This window comes from Bufo bufo, chromosome 3 (assembly GCF_905171765.1).
Source record: "Bufo bufo chromosome 3, aBufBuf1.1, whole genome shotgun sequence".
Taxonomy (NCBI): Eukaryota; Metazoa; Chordata; class Amphibia; order Anura; family Bufonidae; genus Bufo; species Bufo bufo.
This window is the reverse complement of record NC_053391.1, coordinates 681,961,011-681,974,273: the sequence shown is the minus strand read 5'-3', so window position 1 is coordinate 681,974,273 and position 13,263 is coordinate 681,961,011. Positions and strand designations below refer to the sequence as shown.

At 47.4% G+C, this 13,263-nt stretch overlaps 1 protein-coding gene across 3 annotated transcripts in view; it reads left to right on the top strand.

Moving 5' to 3' along the window:
* Positions 1 to 13,263, top strand: part of EMSY (EMSY transcriptional repressor, BRCA2 interacting) — a 43,260-nt gene that overhangs the window by 14,232 nt on the left and 15,765 nt on the right. Inside the window, exons 12-17 of one of the 3 annotated variants that reach the window (XM_040426437.1) lie at positions 1,747 to 1,920; positions 2,606 to 2,792; positions 3,748 to 3,912; positions 4,730 to 4,882; positions 7,894 to 8,123; positions 8,514 to 9,047. In XM_040426437.1, coding sequence (XP_040282371.1) covers positions 1,747 to 1,920; positions 2,606 to 2,792; positions 3,748 to 3,912; positions 4,730 to 4,882; positions 7,894 to 8,123; positions 8,514 to 9,047 — 1,443 coding nt within the window. Of the gene's footprint in view, positions 1 to 1,746; positions 1,921 to 2,605; positions 2,814 to 3,747; positions 3,913 to 4,729; positions 4,883 to 7,893; positions 8,124 to 8,513; positions 9,048 to 13,263 lie in introns of all 3 variants that reach the window. The other 2 variants (XM_040426436.1, XM_040426438.1) reach the window with 2 other exon arrangements.

Sequence of the window (13,263 nt, the reverse complement as noted above, 5' to 3'; positions counted from 1 at the left end):
ACGGAATATTGAAAAGTTGCAAATCCGATCTGATTGCAGAGTCTGGCATCACGGTGGGGATGGCATGGGACCAGATAAAGGGTATAACTGGTGCCCACAGGTAAAATATACTGAGGCATAAGTACCCAGGTATATTTAAGTTAAAAAAAAAAAAAGTTGAAAGTAACCCCATATATTCGGCTAACTCAGATTGCAAACATTTAACTCCTCAGATGCCATGGTCAATTGCGACCACAGCATCTGAGCGCTCATTTGGAGTCAGGGGGCTCCCTGTGAAGAGATTGTGGGAGGAGTTCGATTGTTATGGCAGCCGCGGCCCTTATGCTCCGATGATCTCCTTTGCCCTGCGCTGAATCACGCTCAGATCTGGTGACGTACCGGGGTTTCCTAGGGGAAAGCCAGACGGAGGCTTCTGCCTAGCAGTGAGCCCGGTGATGTCACTGGCACTAATGGGCAGGCTTTAGAGCCTGTAAAAAGGCCAGGGCAGCATTAACGCCCGCCCATCGGTGCAGGTGACGTCACTGGGAACACTGCTAGGCAGAAGCAGTGTAAAAAATAGAAACAAAAATGCCCGTGCCCGGAGCGATCAGCACACGGCAAAGGATATGCCCTGCGCATATCAGAGGGGCCGCCCGGGTGAAAATGGGGAGATGTCCGGGTTTAGCTCTAAACCCCTTTAATAGGAACACAGTGCTTTTACCATACACCGCAATATAATTGATATAATATGGTATAGGCAATCTAATGATAAGTTCCCTATCAAGGGACTATAAATAAAGTAAAAAAAATAAAAAAAAGTGGAGGAGATTTTTTAATTATACATTTTACAAATAAAAATACATTCTAAAAAATTCTTTGAGATATCGCTGCATCCAGAAAAGCCCGAACCATTACAAAAGTATTTATCCTGCTGTACAGTAGACGCTGTAATGGGAAAAAAAATCTATGGTCGAATCATTGTTTTTCGGTCACTTTGCCTTCACCAAAAAATAGAATAAATAGTGATCAAAAAGCTACACATTCCCCAAAATGGTATCAATAAAAACTACTGATCGCCCCACAATAAATGAGCCTACGTATTCTGAAATCTAACAAGTTCTAGTTGTTGGAATATCCCGTTAGTGTGTCATTTTTTTACCGCCCAGTGAGCGCCATAAATACAAAACCTGTAAAACAGCGGTGCAATTGCGTTATTTCCCAATTCTACCCCATTATTAAAGGTTTATTCCAGCTTCCGGGGCGGGGGGGGGGGGGGGGGGGGGGGGCCTGGGCCCTCATACGGCAAAGGAAAAAAGTGGAAAAGTTATGGCTTTTGAGAGGTGTGGAGGAAAAAACATAATGTAGGTGTACCCTATAATGGTAGGTCTCAGAAGTGTGACTTGTCCTCCATAAAACAAAACGCCATATTGCCATGATGATACAAAATTACAAGCTGTAGGGAAATTCTAAAGTTTTGGGGCAAAGATGCCCTGGATCCGAAAGGGTTAAATCATGCAAAAAAAATATATAATAAATCTCACGCCAAAATGATTTGTGTGTGTGGTGTCTGAGAAGAAATCCATGACTTCATTGGGGAAAATCATTAAAAACCACAAATAGTCAAGCACCGTGACACAGCTCTCCATGGACTAGGAGCGCGTCCTTCAGACTGCGCGGTTATGGCGCCCACCTCGGCGAGAGGACGAATGTAAGCCCTAGGCCAGATGTGACTGATTTCTGATGTGTAATATGATATTCTTATTCTAGGGTGATAAAGCTCTTCAGGCCATGCCGGGGGGCGCAAAGCCAGCAATCATCACCGCCACCCGCCCCATTACTAAGATGATCGTCACACAGCCAAAGGGTATAGGTTCAGCAGTGCAGCCAGCAACGAAGATCATCCCCACCAAAATAGTGTACGGACAGCAGGGGAAAACCCAGGTATGTAGGGGATCGCTCCGTTCTGTTTTTACTGACATGTTTGGAAATTTCATTTTTGCAAATCACTGTATTATACTCCAGAGCTGCACTCACTATTCTGCTGATGCAGTCACTGTGTACATACATTACATTACATTACTTATCCTGTACTGATCCTGAGTTACATCCTGTATTATACCCCAGAGCTGCACTCACTATTCTGCTGGTGGAGTCACTGTGTACATTACATTACTTATCCTGTACTGATCCTGAGTTACATCCTGTATTATACTCCAGAGCTGCACTCACTATTCTGCTGGTGCAGTCACTGTGTACATTACATTACTTATCCTGTACTGATCCTGAGTTACATTCGGTATTATACTCCAGAGCTGCACTCACTATTCTGCTGGTGCAATCACTGTGTACAAACATTACATTGCTTATCCTGTACTGATCCTGAGTTACATCCTGTATTTAACTCCAGAGCTGCACTCACTATTCTGCTGGTGGAGTCACTGTGTACAAACATTACATTACTTATCCTGTACTGATCCTGAGTTACATCCTGTATTGTACTCCAGAGCTGCACTCACTATTCTACTGCAGAAGCAGTGTGGACAAGACCTCGGCTGGCTGTTGCAGATGGCAGTCCCAGGCGGTAGACTGCCCTTTCTGAGTAAACTTCTTGGTCCTCTTCCATTAGGTCCTCATAAAGCCAAAGCCGGTCACATTCCAGGCGACTGTCATGAGCGAACAGACCCGGCAGCTGGTAACTGAGACCCTGCAGCAAGCATCGCGGGTAGTGGAGACCACCAGTGCCACCATCCAAGAAGTGAAAGAAGACACCGAGAGCAGTTCATCGTCTACAGAGTCCTCCCAGAGCTCGCAAGGTGCTCATGTCTACATGTCAAGTTAAGCCAAGAACCAAACCGTGCGCTCAAGGGGTTGTTCAGGTTTAGTAAGACCGGGCTGCTTTCTTCAGGTTGTGGCTGGTGTTACAGCTCAGTCTTACTCACACTCAGCTGCAGCACCAGACACGTCCCTATAGACGTAAATAGTAAAAAAAAATGATGTGGGGGGGGGGGGCAGAACATGGACATGCAAAGAAAAAATGACTTTCATTTCAAAGTCTTGGATATAAAAACACACAAAAAAAACTGTATAAATGTGTTGTCGCTGTAATCTTACTGACCCAGAGAATGAAGGGAACAGGTAAGTTTGACTTCATAGGGAATACCGTAAAAATTTAACCATGTAATGGTTTGTCGGAATAAGCCAGTCCGATGATCGGCTTCATAAACCTCTGGCAATCGGCTGAGATCGCTGGGAGAAGGTCTGTCTGACTGTACAGTTCCCCTGCAGCGGCCACTACAGGGGAACTGTGGTATTACATGCCGACTATTCTAATGAATGTCGGGTCAGCCAGAGTTGTTGTTTTACCACTTTTCATCTATCAGATTAATGTCGGTCAAACCCGAATCTTGGCATGGGCGGCCAATCATCTAATGAGTATGGGGGGCCCGACGTGGCATATATCGGGGGATAGAAGCATCAGGTAGTTGGATTTCCACATGCCTGATCCTTTTGTTGTGGGAGAGATAAGCTGCTGCCACAGGAGTCCAGCAGTTGCTTATTCCTATCCACCTTCAAGACGACTTGCACACTCGGCCGAGCTGAGCATGCATCTGTAGAAGGCAGCCCGGGGAGATGGCTATTTAAAATGTATGGCCTGCTCTGCTGATGGAGTGGGGGTCTCTCCCCACCTCACTGGGTACCTGGTATGAAAGATTGCAGTCCTGGTGTTGATAGGATTTCACATTGACTGAATTTTCTTGGGTCACTCAGATTCCCAGCCGGTGGTCCATGTCATCGCATCTCGGGGTCACGACTGGTCGGAACATGAAATCGCCATGGACACCACGCCCACAATAATCTACCAGGACATCGGAGGAGAGTCCCAGTCTGCGACGTCCACCATCAAGGCCCTGATGGAGCTGCAGCAAACAAGCGGTGAGTGCTGGGAGGTGACCTAATAAGAAATGTCTGCAGTGTCCGTCATGTCTAGGACTACACTATTCATGGCCTATCTGGGTGCTGTGACACTACCAAAAACATCTGCCGCCACCGATCTGAAATTGATGACCTATCCTTTAAGGGCGGATTATAATTATTGTAATCATGGAAATCCCTTTAAGAAACTTGGCAGATACCTTTATGTCAGTGATGCCTAACCTGCAGCCCTCTAGCTGTTGCAAAACTACAACTCCCAGCATGCCCAGACAGCCAACAGCAGGACATAGTGGGAGGTGTAGTTTTACCACAGGTTGGGCATCGCTGCCTTAGGTCATCCATCTCCTAGTGTGCTTCAGTTACACTAGGTCGTCTACTCCAGTCACACCCAGAGCCGCATCAAGACTTCTGCTGGTTGCTTTTTGCAAACCTTCTGGGCCATTTAAGGTTATGTCCTACTGGAGACTGGAATGTAAGAGGAAGTCCACCCCTCGCAGCTGAATGCAGCTCTGGATGTGGCTGGAGTCTTGTGAATGTAGACTTTGAGATTTTGGACTCTGCCTCTCATTTATGCGAATTATGACCCCTCTGGAAATTGGGGGCACAAGTGACCTTGTCCATAGATCTGCAGCTCGCGTGTTTTATACATTCACCATCGATAATCAGGCAGTGGTTTCTCTAAAATCATTATGTACAGGAGCATACGGCCCACCCCCCCACCCAATTATCAGCCCCCCTTAAAAGGTCTCCTAAAATAAGCTTTTCTCACTGGGGTCACTCGTACTCTTCGATTGATGGTTGCCCTTTTATTCTTCAGTGAAGGAGAAAGCGGATTGTAAGCCCCGCCAGCCGACTATTGACCTCAGCCAGATGGCTGTTCCAATCCATATGGCCCCAGATAAACATCAGACCGAAAGTTCTTCCATTGCTGTGGTGGAGTCAGAATTGGTTGCAGAATACTTATCTACAGGTAGGGGGCGCAATATTATTTGAATTTTTTTAAGTCCCTTGACTGAGATTGTCAGAAAACCATGGCTAGGTAATGGAACACTACAACCCCAGACATGACCCTAATACAATCTCTATCATATTCTATACTTAGAACACTACAACCCCAGACATGACCATAATACAATCTCTATCATATTCTATACTTAGAACACTACAACCCCAGACATGACCATAAAGCAGCTCTATTAGCCTCTATACGTAGAACAACCTCCAACATAACCTAACCACTGGACATACCCATAATGTAGTTCTATTATACAGTATACACAGAACACAACCACCCCAAAGTGATCTATGCAGACATTAACATACAATTTCCTTAGTACATAGGTGCCTTCATCACTAGGTCTGTGCTGTCACTAGTGCCCACCATGATGCCGACCACTGCAGGTCATGGCTTGAGGCTCTGTGGTAGTGATGTCACTTTATTCCCCATAGTCCATACATTGTCCATAGATAGGAGTGTTACAGGTTTTGTGCTCCCGTCTTCTTTCTTGAGGCGCCGTTTGTTGGGTTTCTCCCACCATAGATGGTTCTGTGATGTGGAGCGACCAGTGTGGTCTTTAGATTAAAATATTAGGTCTCCAGGTTAATGGAGTCAAAGGTATAATGACCCTACAGCGCCACCCACCCATCACCACCAGATGTCATCTGCGAGTCCTCGAGACCTTTCATGCTCCGTCACCCTATCCCGTTATTGAGGTTCACTGCTTTGGACAATTGTTTGTTAGAACGGTCTCCCAGTGATAAACTAATAGCAGGAATCTGTACCAGATAAGCAATGTACTAAGCAGTATAGTGAGTGCAGCTCTGGAGTATAATACAGGATGTAACTCAGGATCAGTACAGGATAAGTAATGCATGTACACAGTGACTCCACCAGCAGAATAGTGAGTGCAGCTCTGGAGTATAATACATTATGTAACTCATGATCAGTACAGGATAAGTAATGTAATGTATGTACACAGTGAATGCACCAGCAGAATAGTGAGTGCAGCTCTGGAGTATAATACAGGATGTAACTCAGGATCAGTACAGGATAAGTAATGTATGTACACAGTGACTCCACCAGCTGAATAGTGAGTGCAGCTCTAGAGTATAATACAGGATGTAACTCAGGATCAGTACAGGATAAGTAATGTAATGTATGTACACAGTGACTGCACCAGCAGAATAGTGAGTGCAGCTCTGGAGTATAATACAGGATGTAACTCAGGATCAGTACAGGGGAAGTAATGTAATGTACACAGTGACTGCACCAGCAGAATAGTGAGTGCAGCTCTGGAGTATAATACAGGATGTAACTCAGGATCAGTACAGGATAAGTAATGTAATGTATGTACACAGTGACTGCACCAGCAGAATAGTGAGTGCAGCTCTAGAGTATAATACAGGATGTAACTCAGGATCAGTACAGGATAAGTAATGTAATGTATGTACACAGTGACTCCACCAGCAGAATAGTGAGTGCAGCTCTGGAGTATAATACAGGATGTAACTCAGGATCAGTACAGGATAAGTAATGCAATGTATGTACACAGTGACTGCACCAGCAGAATAGTGAGTGCAGCTCTGGAGTATAATACAGGATGTAACTCAGGATCAGTACAGGATAAGTAATGTAATGTATGTACACAGTGACTGCACCAGCAGAATAGTGAGTGCAGCTCTGGAGTATAATACAGGATGTAACTCAGGATCAGTACAGGGGAAGTAATGTATGTACACAGTGACTGCACCAGCAGAATAGTGAGTGCAGCTCTGTACAATAACGCCACTTTGTATGTAGATGTATTCTCCTCAGTGGAGCACATTCCCTTATCGGTGGCTGTGGTCATTGTTGGTCTGGTCTGTGCAGGCAGCTGTGTGGATTAGTACAGACCCCCCCCCCCCCCCCCCCCCCTTGCTATAAATCAATCCACAGGGAAATCTCTTTATAATGAAATCATGTTAATTCAGTGTGATACGCGAGGTGACGCAGGCCTTCCCGTATAACCTGCCCAATTCCAGGAATCCTGTGACCGGACACTGAGCTCAGTCCTATGGTCGCCCTTCCTCAAGCACGTAATAATATAATGAAGTGAGTCACCGGGAATTGTGCTTCCATTTACATTACTTATTGGAGTAGATGGAGGTTTATGTGATTTTCCAGATGTTGTTGTCCTTTGTTGGGGTCGTCCACAAACCGTGTATGAGAATAGGTTTTCTAAAGGGAGGGTCCTTCTTCAGAAACCTCCCATCTGGGTCAGAGTGGAGATTAGTTATGAAGAGCGTCTCTCTCTGGAGGACCTGTCCAGTCCTGCATTACCACGTACAGCCCATTGATGTGTCATTCATATCTTCTCCTGCGGTGGCGCTGCAGGGAAACTGAACACTTACTGCCAGGTTTCCTTACTGATTACACCTGATCACTGATCCCATCCTGGAGATACTTTGTGATCTATTTATTGCCAAGGGGCCGTTCTAACAAGTAGGGATTGTCCAAGGTGGAGAACCCCTTTAATTGGAAATTCCAGTCCATAACGTGCAATCATTTATAACCTTGTTCACACCGTGGTTGCTGTTACAGTATGGTTTCTACACTGTAGCAGCAGGTTTCTCCATGACACCCATGTTCCCATGCCAAATAGCTGCCATGTTTTACCAAACTTCCATAAACCGGTGTCGGAAAAACTGTCATGTGACGACTAAGCTCCGCCCAGGCGGAAAAACGCCAGCGATGGAAGTAGAAAATGTGGCTTCGTGGGAAGTAAATTAAGATGTTCGCACAATATCTGACTTGATACAAGTGTGGCAAACCGTCATCTGCGAGAAAGTATTAGACCTGTAGATGGTTTTTTAGCTTCTGTATGTAAAAAAATAATTTTAATAAAAAGTTCCCATTCACTGAAAGCAAGCAAAAATAGTGAAGAATTAAAGTGCAAAGTCTGTTTTAACTTCTCATGAAGTTTTCTTCTCTCCGCCTTGCAGGTAAAACGAGACCCATGGTGTCCACCACCGTAAGTTCTGGCGACCTCCCTTTCACGTCTCTCCTCCACGTCAGCCACCCGTCGCAGCACCACCATCAGCTGCAGACCTCGCAGTCCTCTCGTACGCTGCTGCAGCACGTCTCTCAGTCTCAGAGCGCGGCGCAGACCTCCGTGTTGGTAAAATCTCTCCCTACGTCCACCAGTGGGGCCATCACACACATAATGCATCAGGTACGCCCTTCAGAGCTCGGCCCGCCATTACCGCGGTGGGATGTGTTGGTAGCCCGGGCATGATGTAGGTGCTTGGATCCGTTACAGGGTCCGAGGGAGGGTTCGTCCAGGGTAGACCCGATATTTGGCTTCACGAGGTGATGGGGGGGCCTTTGCGGGACAGAGGGAGGCCCCGTCCTTTGTCTTACCACTCAGATGGCGAGGAGAGAGCAGGGAAAAGACTTTGCTCCATAGCTGTTATTTACGGTGTTCTGTCCCGAGTGGGAAGAGCAGCTCTGGAGCACAAGCAGCTGCTCTCCTCGCAAGGGGCGCAGATCTCTATATATTGAGGTTAATAATTTTGGAATTCATCGTTCCTGATCCCATATGACTTTGGTCATTCCCTTGCAGGCACTGAGCAGCCACACTGCCTTCAAGAGAACAGAAGAGACGGTGACGGAAGAGGGTGAAGTGGAAGAAATGGACACGTTGGACCCCCAGACCGGTCTCTTCTACAGATCTGCTCTGGCTCAAAGGCAGCAGAAACAGATCCACCTGCACCAGGAGGGAGCGCACCTCCAAGTGAAGACAGTCCAGTCCCTGCAGACCAAGCAGAAGCAGTTCTTCCAGCTTCAGCCCGAGCACATTCAGCAGAAGATTCAGCAGACGGCCCAGCTGTCCATCAGACAGCAGAAGATCACCCCCCTGCAGCAGGAGCACATCCAGCAGCACACGCAGCGCCACATGCTGATCAAGGAGAGGCACCTCCCGTCGCTGATGTCTCAGCCGCAGCAGACTGTAGTGCAGGTGCTGGCCGTGAAAACAACGCAGCAGCTGCCGAAACTCCAGCAGGTTCCAGGTCAGCAGAAGATCTACATGCACTCACAGCTCTCCCAGACCCCAGTGCACATCCCAGTCTCATCGGAGAAGCAATCTACCGGCCAGGTAAGTGTGCCAGAGTGGGCAAGCTCAGTGTATTACAGTGTAGAGACAAGGCACTTACTAATGTATTGTGATTGTCCATATTGCCTCCTTTGCTGGCTTCATTAGTTTTTCCATCACATTATACACTGCTTGTATACGGGAGCTGCTGCTGCGCATGCGTACCTATGCGTGCTTCCAGAGACCCTGGACTGTTCTCACTTGTATCATTGGGGGACACAGGAGGCCATGGGTATAGCTGCTGCTGCCACTAGGAGGTGACACTAGGCAAAAAAAAGTGTTAGCTCTTCCTCTCAGCTATACCCCTCCTGCAGACACTGAGCTAATCAGTTTTAGCTTGGTGTCCGTAGGAGGCAGACCTCCCTGCTACCGTTTTCTTTTCTTATTTTACTTTCTTCCCCTTTAGGTACAGGAAACAGAAACGTTTCGTCTCTCTGTTTACCCGGGGAGGAAGGCTGGTGTCTGTTCCCCTCACCGCCCGACCTCCCCCAAGAAGGCAAAGTGAACCAGGGCGGCCCAGCTCCCCTGCATCCCACCGGCTATAGGGTTATCCGCATTTCTGCAGCCCCCCCCAGGGCTCCAGATGGCGACCAAAATGGATTTACAAATGGCAACAAGACTTTTTCGTCTTGTCGCCATTTGCGACTAGACCCGCCGTCACAGCTCTGCAGTTGAGTACAGCGGCGGGGCACAGGAGCTGATAGTTCTCTGCCCCGCCGCCGATGTTCTTCTCCGCTGATAGTTCTCAGCTGCTGCCGCCGCCTCCGCCAATGAGAAGAGAGACTGGAGGAGGAGGGGAGGGGCTGTGGCCACTGCGCCACCAATGAAGATAACCGACCTGAAATACAAATACAGGAGGCGGGTGCCGGAATCACATAGCGGCATCCGACCTCTATGACAGGGAGCTGCGATCTGCGGCAGTTAACCCTTCAGGTGCGGCACCTTAGGGGTTAACTGCAGCAGATCGCAGCTCCATGTCATAGAGGTCTGGTGCCGGCTATTTGATTCCGGCACCCGCCTCCTGTATATGTATTAACAGGTCAGTTATCTTTACTGGTGGCGCAGTGCGCCCCCCTTCCCCAACACCCCAGTATAATAAACATTGGTGGCGCAGTGGGAAGTGCCAATGAGGGTTAAAAAATATAAAAAAATTAACTCACCTCCTCCAATTGATAGCGTAGCTGCCGGTCTCCTGTTCTTTCTTTAGGACCTGTGGTGACGTCACAGAGCTCATCACATGGTCCATTACCATGGTGATGGTTCATGTGATGTACCATGTGATGAGCTCAGTGATGTCACCACAGGTCCTGAAGAAAGAACAGGAGACCGGCTGCTACTCGATCAATTGGAGGAGGCGAGTTAATAATTTTTTTATTTTTTAACCCTCATTGACACTGCCCACTGCGCCACCAATGTTTATTATACTGGGGTGTATATAATTTTTATTATAGTGACCTTCTACTATGCACTCTGTATTAAAGAATGCTATTATTTTCCCTTTATAACCATGTTATAAGGGAAAATAATACAGTGAATAGACTGTCTCCTAGCAACCATGCGTGAAAATCACACCGCATCCGCACTTGCTTGCGAATTTCACGCAGCCCCATTAACTTCTATGGGGCCTGCGTTGCGTGAAAAACGCACAACACAGAGCATGCTGCGATTTTCACGCAACGCACAAGTAGGGTTGTTGCGGGTATCGAAATTTCGATACCCAATCGATACTTTTGTCCCGGTATCGATACGATACCGGGATTTCCGTTTTTTCGATACTGGGCTGCGCTTCTGTGCAGTCTAGTATCTCTGAACATGAGCGCGCTGCTATCGGCGCGCTCATGTTCTCTCTCAGCAGCACGGGGAGAAGGAAGCTGTCCTCCCTCCCCCTGTGCTGCTGCCGCTGCCACCAATGAGAAGAGAGGGGCGGAGGAGGGGCGGCAATGAGAAGAGAGGGGCGGAGGAGGGGCGGCAATGAGAAGAGAGGGGCGGAGGAGGGGCGGCAATGAGAAGAGAGGGGGTGGAGGAGGGGCGGCAATGAGAAGAGAGGGGCGGAGGAGGGGCGGGCGCACTGCGCCACCAATGATAGGATTACTATCGGAGCGATGGGAGGAGACATCAGCTTCACTAGTGGGCGTTCCTTTTCCCTGCGCTGCGATTGGACAGCGCTACAGCCAGGGAGAAGGAACGCCCACTAGTGAAGCTGATGTCTCCTCCCATCGCTCCGATAGTAATCAGCAGCATGTGGAGCAGGAGAGGAGACAGTAATGGGGCACTGCGGGCGAACGGAGCGGCGCCCAGGACTAAATGGTGAGTGCTGAGACATCGCTGGGCGCCGCTCTGTGTGGCCTAATAGTGAAAGTCTGGACTCATATACAGTAGTCAGTCTTTAACACATACAGGAGGCGGGTGCCGGCAGCAGAATCGCATTGCCGGCACCCTGCCCCTGACAGGGAGCTGCGATCAGCGGCAGTTAACTGCCGCTGATCTGCTAGTACCCGCCTCCTGTATAAAGGGGTAAAATTATTGGTGGTGCAGTGTGCCCCCCCCCCCCCCCTCTCAATCCCCCCATCCCATTAAAATCATTGGTGGCACAGTGCGCCGGCCCCTCTCAACCCTCCAGTATTAAAATCATTGGTGGCAGTGGCCACAGGGACCTCTCCACTCCCCCTCATTGGTGGTGCAGTGGCAGCTTCTGATCGGAGCCCCAGCTGTGTAAGCCTGGGGCTCCGATCGGTTACCATGGCAGCCAGGACGCTACAGAAGCCCTGGTTGCCATGGTAACATCCCTGATGCTGTGTGCACAAAGCACAGAGCAGCAGGGACAGTGTGGAGTCCTATTCACCCTGATAGAGATCTATCAGGGTGAATAGGAAAAGGGATGAAAGATCCCAGGTTCTAGCCCCTAAGGGGGGAAATAGTTATTAAATAAAAAGTGAAAAAAAAAAAAAACACTAAAATATGAAGTATAAATCACCCCCCTTTTCCCAATTTCACATATAAAATATATAAATAAACATATTACATCGCCACGTCAGAAAAGTCCAAACTATTAAAATATAAAAAAAAAATCTAGGTGGTGAATGCCGGAACAGAAAAAATAAAATAAAAACTGCGCGATTCGCCATTTTTAAAAATGAGGAATGCACGTGGCTTTTTTTGTTTATTTTTTTCGCGTGGTATCGAATGGTATCGAGTATCGCAATACTTTTTCATGGTATCGAAACCGAATCAAAAATTTGGTATCGCAACAACTCTACGCACAAGTGATGCGTGAAAATCACCGCTCATGTGCACAGCCCCATAGAAATTAATGGGTCCGGATTCAGTGCGGGTGCAATGCGTTCAACTCGCGCATCGCATCCGCGCGGAATACTCGCCCGTGTGAAAGGGGCCTAAGGGTGAATAGGACAAGGGTTCCAGCCCCTAAGGGGGCTAATAGTAAGTAAAAAATAAATAAAACAAACACTATGGCTACTTTCACACTTGCGGCAGTGTGATCCGGCAAGCAGTTCCGTCGTTAGAACTGCCCGCCGGATCCGCCGATCTGGATGTGACTGAAAGCGTTTGAGACGCATCCGGACGCGGATCCGTCTCACAAATGCATTGCAAGAACGAATCCATCTCTCCGCTTGTCATGCGGACAGACGGATCCGTCTTGTATCTTTTTACACATTTTTACGGATCCTGCATTCCGGCAAATCTTCAGTTTTTTTTCACCGGAGATAAAACCGTAGCATGCTGCGGTTTTATCTCCGTCCTGATCAGTCAAAAAGACTGAACTGAAGACATCCTGATGCATCCTGGACGGATTACTCTCCATTCAGAATGCATGGGGATAAAACTGATCAGTTCTTTTCCAGTATTGAGCCCCTAGGACGGAACTCAGCGCCGGAAATGAAAAATGCTACCCTAAAATATTAAGTTTAAATGCCACCTTTCCCAATTTTACATATAAAATATATAAACAATAAATAAATAAACATATTACATAGCGCTGCGTCCGAAAAGTCCAAACTATTAAATTATTGAAAAATATCTCTTATGCGGTGAGCCTTCGCCATTTTTTTTGTTACCTTGTCACCCCAAAAAATAGGATAGGACTGTTCTATTATGGGCTGAACGTTTCATAAAATGCGAAATGCACGCGGCTTTTTTTGGTGTGTTTTTTTTATTTTTTTAAATTTATTTATTATAATTTTTTTGCACGGTATTGAGTATC